Source organism: Leucoraja erinacea, chromosome 20 (assembly GCF_028641065.1).
Source record: "Leucoraja erinacea ecotype New England chromosome 20, Leri_hhj_1, whole genome shotgun sequence".
Taxonomy (NCBI): domain Eukaryota; kingdom Metazoa; phylum Chordata; class Chondrichthyes; order Rajiformes; family Rajidae; genus Leucoraja; species Leucoraja erinaceus.
In genome coordinates, this window is record NC_073396.1 from 31,148,816 (window position 1) to 31,169,132 (window position 20,317).

The following is a 20,317-nucleotide window of genomic DNA, read 5'->3' on the forward strand; positions in this document are numbered from 1 at the left end:
GGATTTGAGAGGATTATTTTGAGGAAAGTGATTTGAAGGAGAAGGGAGCAGCATATGGGGGAAGGAGAATTGTTTAACAATATTAGCTAACATTGGAGCCTACTGGATGATCAGCCATCCAGTTGCAACAGAGCTGAGAAACTGCGAAAGTGGTCTCAGAGAAAAATGTGTTTGGAGAGGGCATGAAATGAAAGAGGAGAGAAACTGGGAAAATACACAATTTGGGATTATAATGAGGAAGCCTTGGAAGGAAGGGGATGGGGAAGGAGCACAGGAAACTGAGATGATCACCACCATTAAAACCACTGAGCTTCTCGGGCTTGTAGCATTGGTATAAATTGAAAAAGGATAAAAATTGATAAGAATTGAAAAATACACTGGCTTTTCCAGTGACACCATGTACTATGACTGGCATTTAAAAACAAACAAGCTGTTTTAATATTCCTTTTCCAGGCAATGGTTGGCAACAGGAGGACGGGATAAAATGGTGAAAGTGTGGGACATGACTACAACCAGGGCCAAGGAGATCTACTGTGTACAGACTATTGCCTCAGTAGCTCGTGTGAAATGGCGACCAGAAGTAAAGTACCATCTAGCAACCTGTTCCATGATGGTCGATCACAACATTTACGTCTGGGATATTCGCCGCCCTTACATTCCATTTGCAATGTTTGAGGAGCACAAGGATGTCACCACGGGGATTATGTGGCGTCACATTCATGATCCTTATTACTTACTTTCAGGATCAAAAGATAGTACACTATACCAGCACATGTTCAAGGATGCCAGTAGGCCTGTCGATCGTGCTAATCCAGAAGGATTGTGCTATGGGTTATTTGGAGACTTGGCTTTTGCAGGAAAAGATAGCATGTTTACAAGCGACTCAAATCGGAAAACCTATGGAGGAGACAGACGCTATCCCATTTTTTTCTTCAAGAAGCCCGATGTATCAGAGCAGTTTGCAAATGTATCCAGTGCTCTGAATGTGTTTGAAACCGAACTGGGCAGCAACTCCATGGACTGGTTTGTCAACATGGCACAGCAGTATCTTCTAACTGGCCGCTCGTTGGCTGAGCTCTGTGATCATAATGCAAAAATTGCAAAAGAATTGTATCGTTATCAGGTACTGCCATTACTTGGGTGAGGGGTGGATGTCCCCTGTTAAATATTTCACGAGGTTTAGTTTCTCCAGGCTTCTCTTGTTCCTGCATTGATTCTAACAGGAACGGAGAAGAGGTAGACACCTGCTGGTAAGCACGTACCACTCAAGGCAAAGTGAGGGCAGCTGTGTCTTCCAGCCATGAATTCTACGCGAGCTGTGAATCCTCATGAGCATTAGTTGGGTTGCTAGCTACAGCAAGCAGCATCACAAAGTGGATTGGATTATGATGTTGGAAGAATGTTTTGGTTGAGTAATGTTTGTTCACAAATGATGCATTATTGAAAATGAAAAGTGCTCTGACTCCAGGTATGACTGAAGTCTCGAGCATTGATGCCATAATAAAAACAGAGGTATCTTTCTATCCCTCCCTATACCAATTTCCCAGCAATTGGTAATTTGATAAATGATATAACCATATAACAATTACAGCACGGAAACAGGCCATCTCGGCGCTACAAGTCCGTGCCGAACAACCTTTTTCCCTTAGTCCCACCTGCCTGCACTCATACCATAACCCTCCATTCCCTTCTCATCCATATGCCTATCCAATTTATTTTATAAATGATACCAACGAATCTGCCTCCACCACTTCCACTGGAAGCTCATTCCACACCGCTACCACTCTCTGAGTAAAGAAGTTCCCCCTCATGTTACCCCTAAACTTCCCCTAAACATCTGTCCCTTAATTAATGATGAATAACAAAACTGAAAATCGGGCTTGCATTGACATAATGCCAACCACATTCCTTTTGAGATGTTTCATAGTATCATCTCTAAAAGTACTCTCAAAAGGAATGACTGTTATCAGAATCCTATGAATGGGATTTGTATGATTTTTATCTCCTCTAAGATTGGTGTTAGAGTCAAAATTGGGTATAAATACTTCAGTGAAAATGCTGTGGATATTTTTCTTCCCCTTTGTTTCTGTCTGTTTTTTTAAAATTTTTTTTGAACATTTGTGAGGATGTTGCCAGGACTTGAGGGCCTGAGTCCTGGGGAGAAGTTGGCCAAGCTAGGATAATATTCACTGGGTGTTCAGGAAGAACAGGTGTGATTTTCTCGAGGATCACAAGGGGAAGTTGTAGATGCGCAGAGTATTTTACCCAGAGGAGGGGAATCAAGAAACCGAGGACATAAATTTATAGTGAGAGGGAAAAGAACTTGAACTGAAACTTTTTTCACACAGAGGCTGAATGAGCTGCCAGAGGGAGTAGTTGCGGCTGATACTATAACAACATTTAAAAGGTGCATGGATAGAAAAGGTTTCGAGGGATATGGGCCCAATGCAGGCAGGTGGGAATAGTGTAGATGGGGCATATTGATCAGCATGGGCAAGTTGGGCTAAAGGCTCTGTTTCCATGCTCTATGACACTCTATGATTACTATAAACAGTTTTGAATGATGTGGCATTGTATTGCATTGTTGGGTTGAATCTGCCAGTTCACTGTTGTGCATCGCGCATCATTGCCAATAAGTTGCTTTGGAGATTTAATATTCATTTTCTCTGTCTAGGTGGCCCAGACTTGGACAATGCTGAGGATTGTGTATTCCAACCCAGGTGCCATTTCAGCTGTGAACTTAAATCAGAGTATTGGCAAGACTGGAGGGTTGCCTCTAATGAACAGGTGGGAAGAGCAGAAACAATGTCATTGTTTGGGGGGCGGGGGAAATAGTCCTCCCAGTGTGGAATTACTTTTCAAGATCACATTTTGGGACTACAGATTTGCACTTGTTTAGTTTGACTTAGACACTGGTTGAATTTATAAATATTCTATATCAGAGTGGGAGGAGCCATCTTGGGGAACGGCTGCTAACCAGCAGCCGTCCGTTTAATTCATTTTTAAAAAAGTTTCTAGTATGTCTTGTTCTTCGTTTGTTGGAGAAATGGACTTCTTACTGTGGGGGAAGGAGGTAATTATACTTCTAGGTCCCTACCTGGTCGGTGAGGCAGCTTTTTTCTCCGGGCTGCCCGTCGACCCGTCCTCGTGGCCTACCAGCAGGCGTGGAGCGCCGTTTCCTGGCGGGGACCACCCAGCACCTCGGCTTTGTTGGCGGCACAGCGCTGGAGCGCTATTGTGGAGCGGAGCAGGCGATGCCTTGCCTGGGTCGCCGCGCTGGATCGACGCGCTGTAGTTCCGGTGAGATATGACCGCCGAGATCAACACCTGCGGGTCTGCGGAGCGGAGTGGACGGCGCCGACCTTAACATCAGGAGCCTGGGAGCTCCAACCCGGCGCGGCCCTGTCGGCTTTGGAAGCCGACAATCCCCTGCTAGGAAGCGGCCGTTCCAGGTGGCCCAGCTGTGAGGACTCTCCCGACGCCGGGGCAACTCCACCCGGCCAGATCGGCCAGGAACATCGGGCCTCCGTAGAGGCAATAGCGGTGGCCTCAATAGGCCTGACTTTGGGTGAACTGGGGATGAGGACTGGACTTTGTGGGATGATTTTTCTGTGTGTAAGTTAACATGTTAGTCTGTGCGCAAGATGGCTGTCAGAAGGGAGAGTGGACGCTGGCGCGCTTTAGCTGCCGCTGCTCTCTCTTCACATTGTGTTTTTTGATTTTTTGATTTTGTGTCTTTGGAACGATTTCTATCCTTAATTTGTGTGTTGATGATGTCCTTATTATTTATTTTTCTCCGACTATATGTTTTTTTCACTTCTGTTAACTTTTGTAGGTGTCCTTGGTTGTCCAGAAAGGCGCCAGCAAATAAAATGCATTATTATTATTTATTATTATATGTTTTTGTTGCAAATATGGCTTTTTTAGTTTAATGAATTATTGTTTTGTATTTTGAGGACATCACTTCAGTTTTACTCAAAGCTGGTGGATTTTTGGGAAAACTTGTTTATTCCATTTAACATAACTGATTGTGTAGGAAGGATCTGTAGTTGCTGCTTTAAACTGAAGATAGACACAAAACGCTGGAGTATCCCAGCGGGACAGGCAGCATTTCTGGAAAGATGGAATGGGTGACGTTTTGGGTCGAGACCCTTCTTCAGTGCCTATCTGTCTAATAACTGATTAATCTCATCGATTCATGTTTTATTTCCATTCAAAGTTTTAAGGAGATCTCTGCACCCCTTGGCAATGAAACCAGATTGGAGAGAGGAAAGGCTGAAAATCGACAGGAAGTTAATCATATAGATCCCTCAAACCCATTGATCACTGCGAATGAAGGTACATGTAGTGGGACTTGAGCTGAACTAAAGTTAATCCAGTTACTCAATGATATGCATTTCTACTTTGCTTATGATTATGTTAGTGCTGAAGGTTTGGCATCGGAATCATACAATGTAAGAGTAGGCCAATCAGCCCTTCAAACATTCACTGTCATTCAGTACGATGATAACAAATCTACCCTGGTCACAACTTCTTCTCTGTGCCACATCCTCATCGCCTCCATCCTGTCAAATATGTACCTACATTTTCTATTGATTTACCATCCCAGTTCACTGGGTGGATCATTCCAGAGATTCAATGCTTTCTGTATAATGACATTTCTGCGCACCTCAGTTTTAAGTCATGAGTTTCAAGGTAAGTGTCCATGTCTCCACGTACCAGGAGAGCATCTCAACATTTTTTCTGACGTGCCCCTGAGGATCTTCTATGTTTCAATAAGTTTACCTCTCGTGCTTTAAAACCCGAAAGAAAATAGACCCTACCTGAAGGGTTAATCCTCTCAACACAAGCATTAGCTTCGTAGCTTTCACCTCTAATTCTATTATATATTTTCTTGCATAAGAGGACCAAGACATTGCATATATTTTTTCACACTGAGGGTGATAGGTATATGGAACGAGCTGCCAGATAAAATAGTTGAGGCAAATACAATAATATTTAAATTACATTAGCACAGGGACAGGTATATGGATAGCAAAGGTTTAGAGAGATATCGGCTAGGCGAGTGGGATTGGGTTGGATGGGGCATTTTAGACAGCATTGATGAGTTGGACCAAAGGGCCTGTTTCTGTAGGGGAAAACTCTGACTATGTGTCTGACATACTCTAAATGAGGCCTCTTTGGATGTGGCTTCATTACAGCCTATACAATTGTAATAGAACTTACCTATTTCTAAACTCCAATCTCATTGCTATAAAGGCCAATAAGCTGTTTGCTGCCTTAACTACTTGCTGCACCAACCTGCTGACTTTTAATGATTGTGCACAGATTTATCAAATTATTTCTTTTTCATCATAATCATGCAGTGTGGAAACAGGCCCTTTGCCCCAATTTGCATTAACTGATATATTCCTCTCCTGGTCTTGTAACACCTCTGTAAGACCATTCCTCATCCTGCTGCGTTCCAAGGAATAAAGTCCTCGTCTGCTCAACCTCTGTAGCTCAGGCCTACAAGTCCTGGCAACATCCTTGTAAATTTTCTCTGCACTCTTTCCAGTTTACCAACATCTTTCCCGTAACGTGGTGATGAAAACTGAGTGCCATACTCTAGATGAGGCCTCACCAAATGTCTTGTACAATTGTAACATGACCTTCCAACTCTTAGACTCAATACTCTGATTCAGGCCAATGTGCCGAAAGCCATTTTGACCACCCTATATACCAGTGATGCCACTTTCAAGGAACTATGTACTTGCACTCCTAGATCCCACTGCTCTACAGCACCCCCCCCCCTCACCCCCTCATCCCCTCAGAGCCCTGCTATTCACTATGTAGGTCCTGCCCTGTTAGACTTTCCAAAATGCAACACCTTACATTTCTCTATTAAATTCCATCAACCATCCTTCAGCCCAACTGATCAAGATCCTGCTGCAATTTTTTACAACCACTATGTACATAACACCCACTAGTGTAATCTGCAAACATGCTAATCATGCTTTGTACGTTCTCATCCAAATCACTGATATAAATGACAAACAGCTCTGGGCCCAGCACTGACCCTTGAGGCACACCTGCTAATCACAGGCCTTCAGTCTGGAAAAACAATCTTCCACCACCACCCCCTGCTTCTTTCCATAAAGCCAATGTTCTATCCATTCAGCTATCTCTCCTTGGATCCCATAAAATCTGTTCTCTCTGCTCAGTTCTGTGATTTGTCATATACTTTGTCACCACTTCCTTTACAATGGATTCCTGCATGATCCCCACTGTTATGCCAGCCAAGCTAGTCTGTCTTCCCTGTTTTCTCTTGTTGATTTAATTGATTCATGCAACATCAGAACAGCAAGTACCCTTCAATATCCCAAACTATTTTCAGCAAGTAGTTTGTGAGGTGACAATTTATGATCTATTCTGACTCCAGTTTTCACAATCATATCACATTCACTAAGCTGCATGTTCTGAAATGTTCAATTGCATGGGTCATATTTTAGAAAATGTTCTTTACCTGAGAAATGGTCTACATCCACCTGTTTTGTTTTCCTGCTGCCTAATCTTAAATCTGAGTCCACTTGAAGGTGGATGCTTCATTACTTCTACATTAATGACCTCAATGGAAATAGTGAATGATGATGGCAGATTCAGCACATTTTGCTAATGCTATTTTTCATCCCACGTCAATTTGGCCAATACAAATTAAATTCCATTCTGGTTGTTGTTCATAATCACATTTTAAATTAACCAGAAATATTGGAGCATAAAGTGTGTACCTGTCAATGGATAAAGATTGTAAAACGTCAACAATTTACTGTCACATTTCTTCTGTCCCTGTGAAAACTGAAATTGGAATCTGTGGACGGAAGTGGAAGTTGTATTCTCCTCATGATCTTATTAGGACGGCATCTTATGGTATTGCTCAGTATACCATTGTTACTGCTGGTTATATTTTCTCATAGGCAATGGGTTTTCCACGAGTAAAGTATTTTCCACACTTTTTCATATATAATCTGATTGAGATTTTCCTTGTGCCACAGAGAATGAGGAAACAGAAGGTAGTGATGTGCCTGCAGATTATCTATTTGGAGATGTGGAAGGAGATGAAGATGACCTTTACTTGGTGGATCATGAAAATGCTCGTGGTGAGTGAGCACCTTCTCACAAAAGTATCAGGCAAAATGACTCTAGTTATCGCACACATCACCAAGTCAAACGGGAAAATGGAAGATCTGACTTTAAGCAATTGTCATTTATAAACAGTAGTTATAGTGATTTCCTGACAACCCGGGTGATATTCATTAATCAGTGGTATTTACAATTAGATGTTATTTAGAGAGTTAGTGGCGGCTACATTTGTGTAGGAGGGAACTGCAGACGCTGGTTTAAACCAAAGATAGACACAAAAAGCTGGAGTAACTCAGCAAATCAGAAAATTGAGAAAAGGAAAAGGTGACCTTTTGGGTGATGTGGAGAGAGATAGACAAAGTAACAATGATAAACGAAACAGACCATCGTTAGCTGTTGGGTGGGAACGAGTACAATGTCCAGAATTTAAAATCTTTTTTCCTGTTACAACATTGAAATAGTTTTACTGGTTGTATCAAGGTCTATTCTCATACAGGGAGATCCTGCATGGTTGATTTTTCAATAGATTGACCAGTTAAAAATGGTGGTACTTTCTTGACCTTTCTCATTAAGATTACTGATCATTTAAAAATACTGATAATACGAGTGCCCTATGGGGTTTATTTAAATGTTTTTGCATAATTCTCTATTTGTAATTTATATGCAAAGCTTTGTAGGTAGCAAATTTCATAGTGTGGGTGTATAATGTTAGACATGCAAATTAAAGTGTTAGGTGTCATGCCTTGTGCAGTAGCTTTTTTGGAGATTGCAGAAGATGCCGCATTGATAGCAGATCACCGTGTGCGTGTGTGTGTGCTGAGCCGACGTCAACATGGCAATTATTTTACCTTTCCTGTACATCTTCAAACATCTTGCTGCGATATGGCTGCCAGCTTGTTTCATTCTTTTTTGGTCTTAGTTTAGTTTCCAGCGCAGGAACAGGCCCTTTGGCCTACAGAGTCCGAGCCGACCAACTATCCCTGCACACTAAAACTATCCTACACACAAGGGACTATTTCGTATTTGTACCAAGCCATTTAGCCTACAAACCTGTACGTCTTTGGAGTGTGGGAAGAAACCGGAGCTTGCCAGAGTGAACCCACACAGGTTACAGGGAGAACGTACAAACTTCATTCAGACAGCACCCGGATTGAACCCGGGCCTCTGGTGCTGTAGGGTAGCAACTCTACCACTGCATCACCATGCCGCCCTCTCTTGCAAATATTATTAATATGTGCTTTTGAATGCCTCAGCTTTTAAATTAAGGCTTCACGGCTCTTTACGATCCTCCCTTTGCTTAACCTTTTCAAAAATATATCCAGCATAATATCACAAATTGTGTTTTACACCAAGCAAGAATTTAAGTTTGACAGTGTCTGGGCTCTGAGATAAATTGCAACACCCATAGCAACTAGTTTCTCTTGCCCATCAGCACTCAGCTTCAAGATGTCAGTCCAATAAAACCTCAGCCAGCACACTCCCAGATATGTGATTGCATTGCCTATGTTGTGCAGAGTTGAAGTGACTGTTTATACAGCCATATATAAAAGTGCGGTTCTTTAATAGGATCCTTGTTCATTTTTCTTGCTTTTTAATAACAAAACCAAAATGTTCTTACATGCTGTCTTTCTGTCTGTTAGCAGAGGAACACGAATATATTTTGCCCCAGGAAGCATTTCAACTGCGTCATGAAATTATAGATAACCCTTCTGTGCCGGACCATCTGCAGGATAAAGTGGAGTCTCCACATGTCAGTGGAAATGAAACGGAGACCGTGTGCTTAAGCCCAATTGAATCCTTTTCCCTTATGTCAATCTCGCAGCCTCTCTATGATGCCTATCTGCCTGCTGATTACTTTAATTCCCTTGTTAAAGACATGCTGCATTACTATGCAGAGCAAGGAGATGTGCAAATGGCTGTATCTGTCCTGATTGTCCTTGGTGACCGTATTCGGAAAGAAATTGATGAGCAGACACAGGTAAAATGTAGTTATTAAACGCAGTTGGAATGGGGTGTGGTACTTATCTCAGGTCACGGCAACAATTTTACAAATGGGTAATATTTGTAAGCAAAATTACTTCCAGTCATGTGACACCTACACAAGGAAAATTGGGCTCACTTCAAACTAGTATTGAACCTTAATATATGTTTACTTCTTTAAAGGTAGACACAAAATGCCGGATTAACTCAGCGGGTGAGGCATTACCTTTATTCCTTTTGATGCCATAAGAAAAGTCTTGGCGAACATTACGACAGAATATAGTGACTGAAGAAGGGTCTCGACCCAAAACGTCACCCATTCCTTCTCTCCTGAGATGCTGCCTGTCCCGCTGAGTTACTCCAGCTTTTTGTGTCTATCCTTGGTTTAAACCAGCATCTGCAGTTCCTTCTTACAAATGTCTACTGTGCACCAAGCTGTCCTCATTTTGCAGTTTTATTGTGATGTGACATACAAGACTATTTCGGAAGAAAATCAAAATTTGCAGTCCATTTAGTTGAGAGGCCAATTCATTGCTTTCTTCATCGGGCATTACATAGGCTATAAACATGTATGCTCATTTATTTGCAGTGGGTCCAACTCATCCATGTTATATGACGTCTTTATGAGCTAGTCTTATTTGCCCGTGTTTTGCCCATATTGCTCTAAATCTTTCCTATCCATGTGTCCTGTCTAAATGGTTTGATAGATTGGATGGACAGAATCCATTTCAAAGGATGGAAATGTCAAATACCAGCAGGCAAAGTTTTAAGTGATAGGGGCAAAGTTTAAAGGAGGTGTGAAGCAAGTATTTTTACACAGGCTTGCCTGGTACATGCTGCTGTGGGTGGTGGTGGAGGCAGATTCAATTGTGGCATTAAACAGACTGTTGAGATTGGTCTTGGCATCTAAATATTGTAATAAACCCCTCCCCTACAGCTTCGTCTGGAAGCTTGTTCTATATACCCACTGCTCTGTGTCTGTGTGACTGTGTTTTTCAAATCCCACTTTAAATCTTTCTCTTCTCACCATACATCTGTGCCCTCTAGTTTTAGTCACCTATCCAAGAGAAAGACTGGCCATTCACCTTTTCTATGCCCTTCATGATTGCCATTTGACACAGTCCAAACAATATGTTGTTAATGTTTGAATATTAGGTATTTTGTTTATGTTAATGGATAACTATATTATCAAATTAGATTTTAAATAGTGTGGTTTATCTCTAAAATTGTAATTACGAGATATTCAGCATCCTGGAATTATTAATAACATGACATTTCCCAGGCGTTGAACTTAATTCATGCATAGAATGTTCCTACCCTGTCAACATGGACCAGTGCTGCAAGTTGTGACAGAAGTTAATGGATTACAAATAGCACTGCTGCCCTGCACTGTTCTGGATAGAATGACCGGATAGAATGCAACAAAAAGCTTTTGTTACCAAGTTGATCTACTTGTTACCAAGTTGATCTACTGCAGTTTCTGATATTACAATCTTGCCTACAGATTGATATAGTTAGCTGAAGATGGGGCTGTCAATACCTTTTGTGACTTGTTCTGAAAGCTCCAGTTCCGCATTTGGCTTTGTCCATTTCTCTTCGCCTCTATAATAATGAAGCTTAATCAGATGTATGCAATTCCCCATCAAGCTGAGTTTCAAATCTTGATTATTTTGATCAAATACCAGTTCCTTGCTTTTTCACATTGAAATTCCTATCTATCTCAAGGCTTAACTATAGCTCAGAAGATAAGGAGTTATCTCAGAATTTGCTTGTTCCATCTAAGATGTTCAGCCATTACTCATTTACACCCACCCACCCACACACCACAGGATTTATTCTATAATGTTCTGGCCACATGGTTGTTATTTCAACTAAGACATCTCCTAATTTTTGAGAAAAGCATCAGTTGTGACATCTTGTACATTCTTGCTTCTCCTGCACCATTACGTGTCTATTGATGACGACTTTCAGCCATTATTGTTTAGCTATTTCACCAATTTTGAAACAAATACTTTGAACCAATGCTTTCCAAGTTGTTTGTTCCTTCTACATTATTTTTACATATTAGAAACAAACAACTGCAGATGCTGATAATCAAAAAAAAAGGACACAGTGTTGGAGTAACTCAGCGGGGTCAGGCAGCCTCTCTGGAGAACATGGATAGGTGATATTTCGGGTCATGACCTTTCTTCAGACTGACACAAAATGTCACCCATCCATGCTCACCAGAGAGGTTGCTGGACCTGCTGAGTTACTTTAGCACTGTCTCTCTTTTTTATTATTAAATATTATGTACTCACTTATGTTTAAGAGTTTGAAATGTTTTATGTAAAATACATTGAATGAACTGTTCTGGTAAATATTGACCATAGCATTGCATATTTAGAAATGTCATTATTTGTTACCAGGAACACTGGTACACATCGTACATTGATCTGCTGCAGCGGTTCAAACTGTGGAACATCTCAAATGAAGTGATCAAGCTGAGCACATGCAGCTCCATCAATTGTTTTAACCAGGCATCAACCACTCTTCATATCAACTGCAGCAACTGCAAACGACCGATGAGCAGCAAGGGCTGGATCTGTGATAGGTAGGCTGTGCAATCTGATAGTACACTAAATTCTTCTGATTGAACTGTGCAGGGAACAAACTAAAAATGTTCATTGCTAGTTTTAAAAATTCTTTGTCTGAACCCAACAAAAGCATGTTTAGCACTAAAGTAAAGTTTGTTGTGCTGCATTGTCAGTAATTCCTGGTATTACACAAAGTTGTGAATGTAACTGTAGAAAATGCAAATGTATTTAACATGACCCACGTTTGAATCACATTTAGAAACATAGAAATTAGGTGCAGGAGTAGGCCATTCGGCCCTTCGAGCCTGCACCGCCATTCAATATGATCATGGCTGATCATCCAACTCAGTATCCCGTACCTGCCTTCTCTCCATTTGAGAGACAATTTGAGCAACTTTGGGTTTTACTGAGAAATCAGTCAGCATTTCCTGTAGCGTGGGGATGATTTTAATTTTCGGTGGAGGGGGGGGGGTTGGGGCAGAAGCAATAAGAGCAATGTTGACAAAGTCAAGTTTTGCCAACTTGGAAAGTGGTGAAAATAGCAAGTTTGGCTAACTGCTGAACCGCTGCTGAAAGACTCATCCATGCCTTCATCTCCTCCCGACTGGAATATTGCAACTCACTTCTCCTTGGCACCAGCTCCACCTATATCAACCTACTCCAACTGGTCCAGAACGCAGCTGCCCGACTCATCACCCACACCAAATCCTGGCATCACATCACTCCAGTCCTCAAACAACTTCACTGGCTTCCCATCTCCCACCGGATCACCTACAAAATCCTGATCCTCACCTACAAAACCCTCCACCATCTGCCCCCCATATCTCACTGACCTTCTCTCCCCCTGCCAACTCTGACGGTCCCACAGATCCACATCAGCCGGTCTCCTCTCCATCCACAAGTCCAACCTCCGCAGTTTTGGGGACAGCCTTCTCCAGGGCAGCTCCCAGGCTCTGGAACTCCCTCCCCCAACTGATCCGCAATTCCGTGTCCCTCACCATCTTCCAGTCCCGCCTCAAGACCCATCTCTTCACCTCTGCCTATCCTTAGCCCCACATCCCCCTCCCTTTTCATTTGTGCATTAATTGCCTCATATTGTGTTTTGAATTGAATTCTGTCTTTACTGTGTGTACTAGTCATGTCTCTACTATTTATTTCATTCCCCTTACATGTTTTTCCTCTACCTGCTAAATTTTTGTAAGGTGTCGTTGAGACTCTTGAAAGGCGCCCATAAATAAAATGTATTATTATTATTAACTGCAGCTAACCAGTGGTTTGCATCTTGTGCAGTGTAGCCTCTGTATTTCTGTTCATGAAGTCTTCTGCGGACAGCAGTCATTGACAAATCCACACCTGACTCCTGAAGAATGTTTCTGATCTGTCGGACTGGTGTTTGGGGATTTTTCTTTATTATAGAGAGAATTCTTCTGTCATCAGCTGTGGAGGTCTTCCTTGACCTGCCAGTCCCTTTGCCATTAGTAAGCTCACAGTTCTCTCTTTTTTTCTCAATGATGTTCCAAACAGTTGATTTTGGTAAGCCTGAGGTTTGGCTGATGTCTCTAAGTTTTATTCTTAGTCTCATAATGGCTTCTTTGACTTTCATTGGCACAACTTTGGTCCTCATGTTAATAAACAGCAATAAGTTTCCAAAGATGATGGAGAGACTAGATGCTGAGAGCTCTCTTATACCTGCATTATGGAAGCATTTAAACACACCTGTGCAATTACAAACACCTGTGAAGCCATGTGTCCCAAATATTATGGTGCCCTGAATTGGGGGGACTATGTGTAAATACAGCTGTAATTTTTCTACATGGTTAAACCAAAATGTGTAAAAACACCCTTTATTAAAATTGACAATGTGTGATTTAACCACATGTGATTTTTTTTTTCTCTATTACAAATCTCAAATTGTGTAGTACAGAGACAAATAAATAAACGATAGGTCTTTGTCCCAAATATGGAGGGCACTGTATCTGTGGAGCCCGAGACCACTATGTGTACTCAATATGATGTAACCGCTAATGTTATAGCTACTCTCTTAACCTTGTTTTTCATATGTTTTTTTTGCCTCAGATGCCGCCAGTGTGCCAGCATGTGTGCTGTTTGCCATCAAGTTGTCAGAGGGCTGTTTGTTTGGTGCCAAGGATGTAGCCACGGTGGACACCTGCAGCACATCATGAGCTGGCTGAGGACTAGTTCACATTGCCCAGCTGGGTGTGGCCACCTGTGTGAATATACCTGAGAAGGCAGACCTCAAACGCTCAATGGTGCCGTTCAGCGAGCACAACATGATTGTCTAATACATGGGCTTCTGCAAATGGACACCACCCCTGAAATTGGTTTCAATGTGTTGCATATTTTTTTTGTTTAAAGTGGATTAAATGAAAATGGACTCATTCACCATAGAAAATTTACAGCTAAATTCAGAATGGAAAATCTAACCGTTGTTAGAAGTGTATTTTGTTTTCTTCCCCCGCAGTCTTATAACTGTTTTGTTGGCGTGATGTGCTCCAGCACCAATTGCGAGGAGAAACTGCAGTGAATACACCTTGCACATAAAGCAATCGTCACTTGTGTAAACAGATGATGGTGAAATGCAAGATGGCCTCAGTTGTTGACAAGTACTTGATTATCACCACAGGCTCCGAGCAGTAGCTAAACTAAGCTATTATGCAAAATAAACGGCAGGCATTGATTGGAATGTGAGTGGGAGTTAAACTATTTTAATATGGGACAACAGAGAGATTATTTCTATATATTCCAGGACTAACTTCATGTCCAAGTAGTTCTTTGATATTTGCGAGTTTTTGTGTTTATTTACATGAATAGTAATCCGACCAGAACCTCACAACAGCGTTTCAGTATTTTGTTTGACCTTGTGCGTGTGGTCAGCGTCTTTTGCATATTTTGAAATATTCCCAGTCAAAAAAAAATAGACTATTTACTGCTTTCTGTGTCCTATATAACTTGTGCACAAATTCTACGATGAAGCTGAAGTGGAATGACAGGGTTCATGCGTTGGGCGTTTATTGATGAAGGGATTAGGGAATTTAGGACATCAAATTCAATGAAAAAGCTGCCATGGGGTCACAGTGGATCATGTAACAAGCAGCTGCAAACTTGTAGCTTTCCAAGGAGAGTTTAAAACATTTCTTATTTTTCCCGATACAGTGTGTAAACTTGTACTAATTCAAGTATGCTGTGACAATTCAAGTATGCTCTGATCATCCATCAGAATATGCTTGTGTAGCATTACTGTATAAAGATCAGCGTATGTCAAACCTGTGGTTATAGAACTCCTACCTGTTGTTTGTAGGATTCAGGAACATACTATTTCCCATTGATTGGAAAATTAGCAGTGATTCAACATGTTGACCAAATAAATAATGTAATCTTAAAAGTGGGGCATTGTGAATTCAACCATATTGTGCCTAGCATCAAATGACAGTTGACAGCCACCTAAATGACTGCCCCATTTTGAAAATGCAATAGTCATAACATTGAATTTTCAGAATAGCCAAAGATTGTAATAGAATGAGCTCCTTGAAAGGCCCACATGCATAACAGTAACGGGCATTTTTTCTCAATTGCATAGGCAACTTGTCAATTTCCACTGGCTTTTTCTTTGCTCGGTAGAATGTTGCTGTGTCCACAGGTTACATTCCGCGCAAGAGGAATTTGTGTTTGAACTGCAATGAAACATTTAAGTTCTGCAGTCCAGCTTGCATTTGTTTTCTGGAATGGGAAGCTATAGCAGCGATTTGAAGGTGAAAAATATAGTCTTCCTTACACTTGTAATAAATCCTATTTACATTGATATTTCTTAAGACTAGAATATTTTTAAAAATATTTATATAAAGTTTATTTTACAATGTGGATTGTGAATCCTAGAAGTAACTGCTGTAAAAATGCATACAGTATAGTAAATACAGTATATTGACAGCTGGACCTTTTTCTTCAGTGTTATGTCTGACCCACCATGTGAGTCTCCTCGAGAGGTTCATATTAAACCTACTTCTGACCAAAATTGTCATCATCCAGCCTCATTTATTTTGCTTGAATTCCACTGTTTAAAACCTAATTCCTTTCTGTCCCTTGGGGAAGTTTTGATACATTTCAATGAATTGCAGCTACAAATCTTTATACTTGTGTAAGACGGTTAAGCTGTTTTTGTTATTTAGATGTGTGCATAATCAATACATTTGGGATATGATCTTGTGTTCCAGGGTTGAGTTGAGTACCCGCTGGTGGTGGAGCATAGGAGGATGTAGGGAAATGAGCCAGGCGGTACTACCTTGCTTAGGCATCTTGGATGGCATGGACAAAATGGGCTGATAGATCTGTTTCAATGCTCTAAAACCATTACTCCACAGTTATGCAAAATCAAGAATGACTGCATGATCATGTAAAGTGCTATGGTTTCTATCTGATGCGATGAGACTTTCGCCATTCAGATAATTGGAAGCCAATTTGTGTATGTATATTCTATCGAGCATATTCTATCTGATTAAAATTGGTTAACTTGGAGAGGTGTTGTTAGGGGTGGGGGGGAGGTGATGCAGGGATAAGAGATCCATTAGGTGAGACTCCAGTGCATGAGTTCCAAATGTTAACTATTAATTGTGAACAGCTTAGTTTAAATCTACAATATCTTGTTCTGGATTGGCCCACCATGGTTCTATTGGAGGAAATTAGTGTAAAAACTCCATCCTGGTTTTTACAGTAAAGAACATATCAATAGCTGGATTTAACTTGATTAGATTTGTCAGTTATGCCACATGGAAATGGCCCCTTAGCCCTACTTGTGTATGCCGACCAGTTTAGGAGAGAGTTAGATTTAACTCTTAGGGCTAAAGGAATCAAGGGATATGGGGGGAAAAGCAGGAACTGGGTACTGATTTTAAATGATCAGCCATGATCATATTGAATGGTGGTGCTGGCTCGAAGAGCCAAATGGCCTACTCTTGCACCTATTTTTCTACCAAGTTGCCTACTTAAGCTAGTCCCATTTGCCTGTGTTTGGTCAACATCCAGTTAACTTTCTTTCACATACATGTCCCAATATCTTTTCAACGCTGTATTTGTACCCAATTCTGCCACTTCCTCTGGCATTTTGTCACACATATCCACCACCTTCCGTGAGAAAGTTGACCCTTATGTCCCCTTTAAATCTTTCCTTTCTCACCTTAAATCTCGACCCTCTAATTTTACACTCCCCAAACTGGAAAAAAAAGACTGTTACCATTCATCTTATGATTTAATATACATTTATACGGTAACCCTTCAGCCTCCTACGTTCAAAGGAGACAAAAGGTCACCTATTCCTTTTCTCCAGAGATGCTGCCTGAACCGCTGAGTTATTCCAGCATTTTGTTTATCTTCCATCAAAAAGTTGAGCCGATCCTGTCTCTCCCTATAAACACTCCAGTCTGGGTAGCATCCTTCTGAGTATTTTCTGCACTGTTTATAAACATTAGCCATACAGCATGGAAACAGGTCCTACTTGCCCACACCGGCCAACATGTTGCAGCTACACTCGTTCCATACACCTACCACCCTTTTGTGTGAAAAAGTTACCCCTCGGGCTCCTATTAAATCTTTTCCCCTCACCTTAAACCTGTGTCCTCTAGTTTTCAAATCTCCTACTCTGGGAAAGAGACTGTGTCTACCCAATCTATACCTCTCGTGATTTTGTACACCTCTACACGATCACCCTTCATCTTCCTGTGCTCCAAGGAATAGTCCTAGCCTGTTCAACCTCTCCCTATAGCTCGGGCTACGCAGAGGGTGGTGGATGTATGGAACAAACTGCCCGAGGAGGTAGTTGAGATAGGGACTATCCCCTTGTTTAAGAAACAGACAGGTACATGGATAGGACAGGGTTGGAGAGAGATGGGCCAAACGCAGGCAGGTGGGACTAGTGTAAATGGGACATGTTGGCCGATGTAGCCAAGTTGGGCCTGTCAGCAAGCTGTAACACTCTCTTTGAATGAATGTAGAATAAGGAACAAAGTGGTTGAGTTCATAGCATAGTTAGAAATTGGTAGGTACAATGTTGTGGGCATTACAGAGTCATGGCTGAAACAAGATCCGAGATGGGAGCTGAATATCCAAGGTTACATGTCCTATCAAAAGGACAGACTGGTGGGCTGAGGTAACTCTATTGGTAAGGAATGAAATTCAGTCCTTAGTAAGGGGCGACAGGATCAGAAGTAGAATCCTTGTGGGTAGAGTTAAGAAACTGCTAGGGTAAAATACCCTGATGGCAGTTATAGGCCCCTGAACAGTAGCAAGAATATAGGGTACATATATCTGGAGATGGAATCGGCATGTAAGAAATGTTTGGGACAAAGACCCATTTATTTGCCTCTGTCCTCCACAATTTAAGATTTGTAATTTAAAAATTCACATGTGGTTAAAGTGCACATTGTCAGATTTTAATAAAGGCCATTTTTATACTTTTGGGTTTCACCATGTAGAAATTACAGCAGTGTTTATACATAGTCCCCTCCATTTCAGGGCACCATAATGTCTGCAACACAGCAATGTCATGTAAATGAAAGTAGTCATGTAGTATTTTGTTGCATATCCTTTGCATGCAATGACTGCTTGAAGTCTGTGATTCATGGACATCACCAGTTGCTGGGTGTCTTCTCTGGCGATGCTCTGCCAGGCCTGTATTGCTGCCATCTTTAGCTTATGCTTGTTTTGGGGGCTAGTCTCCTTCAGGTTTCTCTTCGGCATACAAAAGTCATGCTCAATTGGGTTCATATCAAATAATTGACTTGGCCACTCAAGAATTGACCATTTTTTTAGCTTTGAAAAACTCCTTTGTCACTTTAGCAATGTTTGGGATCATTGTCTTGCTGTACAATGAACCACCGGCCAGTGAGTTTTGAGGCATTTGTTTGAAGTTGAGCAGATAGGACGTGTCTATGCACTTCAGAATTCATTATGCTACTACCATCAGCAGTTGTATCATCAACGGAGGTAAGTGAGCCAGTACCTTCAGCAGCCATGCATGCCCAGGCCATAACACCCCCACCACCATGTTTCACAGATGAGGAACTTGGGTAGTTCCTTCTCTCCTCCATACTTTGCTCTTGCCATCACTCTGATATAAGTTAATCCTGGTCTCATCTGTCCACAAGACCTTTTTTCCAGAACTGTGGTTGCTCTTTTAAGCACTTCTTGACAAACTGTAACCTGGCCATCCTATTTTTGCAGCTAACCAGTGGTTTGCATCTTGCAGTGTAGCCTCTGTATTTCTGTTCATGAAGTCTTCTGCAGACAGTGGTCATTGACAAATCCACACCTGACTCCTGAAGAATGTTTCTGATCTGTCGGACAGGTGTTTGGGGATTTTTCTTTATTATAGAGAGAATTCTTCTGTCATCAGCTGTGGAGGTCTTCCTTGATCTGCCAGTCCCTTTGCAATTAGTAAGCTCACCAGTGCTCTCTTTCTTCTTAATGATGTTCCAAACAGTTGATTTTGGTTAGCCTAAGGTTTGGCTGATGTCTCTATTGACAGTTTTTATTCTTGTTTTGCAGTCTCATAATGGCTTCTTTGACTTTCATTGACACAACTTTGGTCCTCATGTTGACAAAGACAACAGCTGTAATTTCTAGATGGTGAAACCAAAATGTATAAAAATACCCTATAATATCTGACAATGTGCACTTTAACCACATGTGATTTTTTTTCCTCTATTACAAATCTCAAATTATGGAGTACAGAGGCAAATACATAAATGATGGGTCTTTGTCCCAAACATTATGGAGGGCACTGTATTAATATGCAAGTAGAATGGGGAAAATCAGGTTGGTACTGGACTCCCAAGAGTGGGAATTTGTAGAGTGCCTAGATTCAGATTCAATTTTAATTGTCATTGTCAGTGTACAGTACAGAGACAACGAAATGCATTTCGTTGCAACCTACAAGATGGCTTCTTAGAGCAGCTTGTAGTTGAGCCGACCAGGGAAAAGGCAATTATGGATTTAGAATTGTGTAATAAACTGAATTTGATTAGGGAATTTAAAATAAATGAACTACTCAGTGGTAATGATCAGGCCTGACTTTGGGAGAACTGGGGATGGGGTCTGGACATTGTGCCTTCCCCTTTGTGGGGGGATGATTTTTTTGTGTGTAAGTGAATATGTTAGTTTGTGACCAAGATGGCTGTCGGAAGAGAGTGTACTGAATGACTACCGTCCGGTGGCCCTCACCTCGGTAGTCATGAAATGCTTTGAGAGGCTGGTGAAGAATCACATCTGCGCCTTCCTCCCTCAGAACATGGACCCGTTGCAGTTCGCATATCGTCCGAACAGATCCACGGACGATGCGGTCTCCCAGGTCTTGCACACCGCTCTCTCCCATCTGGACAGCCAGAAAGGGGGCTATGTGAGGATGCTGTTCATAGACTACAGTTCAGCCTTCAACACGATAGTCCCCACCAGACTGGCCGGGAAGCTACTGGAATTGGGGCTCAACACCTCCCTGTGTGCCTGGGTCCTGGACTTTCTCACCGCCAGGCCCCAGGTAGTCAAGATGGGAGGGAATACATCGTAGTCCCTCACCCTGAGCACAGGATCGCCCCAGGGTTGCGTCCTCAGCCCCCTATTGTACTCCCTGTACACAC

At 41.7% G+C, this 20,317-nt stretch overlaps 1 protein-coding gene across 3 annotated transcripts in view; it reads left to right on the plus strand.

Moving 5' to 3' along the window:
• Positions 1–15,705, plus strand: part of wdr24 (WD repeat domain 24) — a 30,380-nt gene extending 14,675 nt beyond the window's left edge. For 2 of the 3 annotated variants that reach the window (XM_055651783.1, XM_055651782.1), the window contains exons 4-10: positions 454–1,123; positions 2,675–2,787; positions 4,220–4,338; positions 7,032–7,136; positions 8,760–9,097; positions 11,508–11,692; positions 13,752–15,705. In XM_055651783.1, coding sequence (XP_055507758.1) covers positions 454–1,123; positions 2,675–2,787; positions 4,220–4,338; positions 7,032–7,136; positions 8,760–9,097; positions 11,508–11,692; positions 13,752–13,920 — 1,699 coding nt within the window. In that variant the 3' untranslated portion in view covers positions 13,921–15,705. The remainder of the gene's footprint in view (positions 1–453; positions 1,124–2,674; positions 2,788–4,219; positions 4,339–7,031; positions 7,137–8,759; positions 9,098–11,507; positions 11,693–13,751) is intronic. The other variant, XM_055651784.1, reaches the window with a different exon arrangement.
• The last annotated feature ends 4,612 nt before the right edge of the window (positions 15,706–20,317 follow it).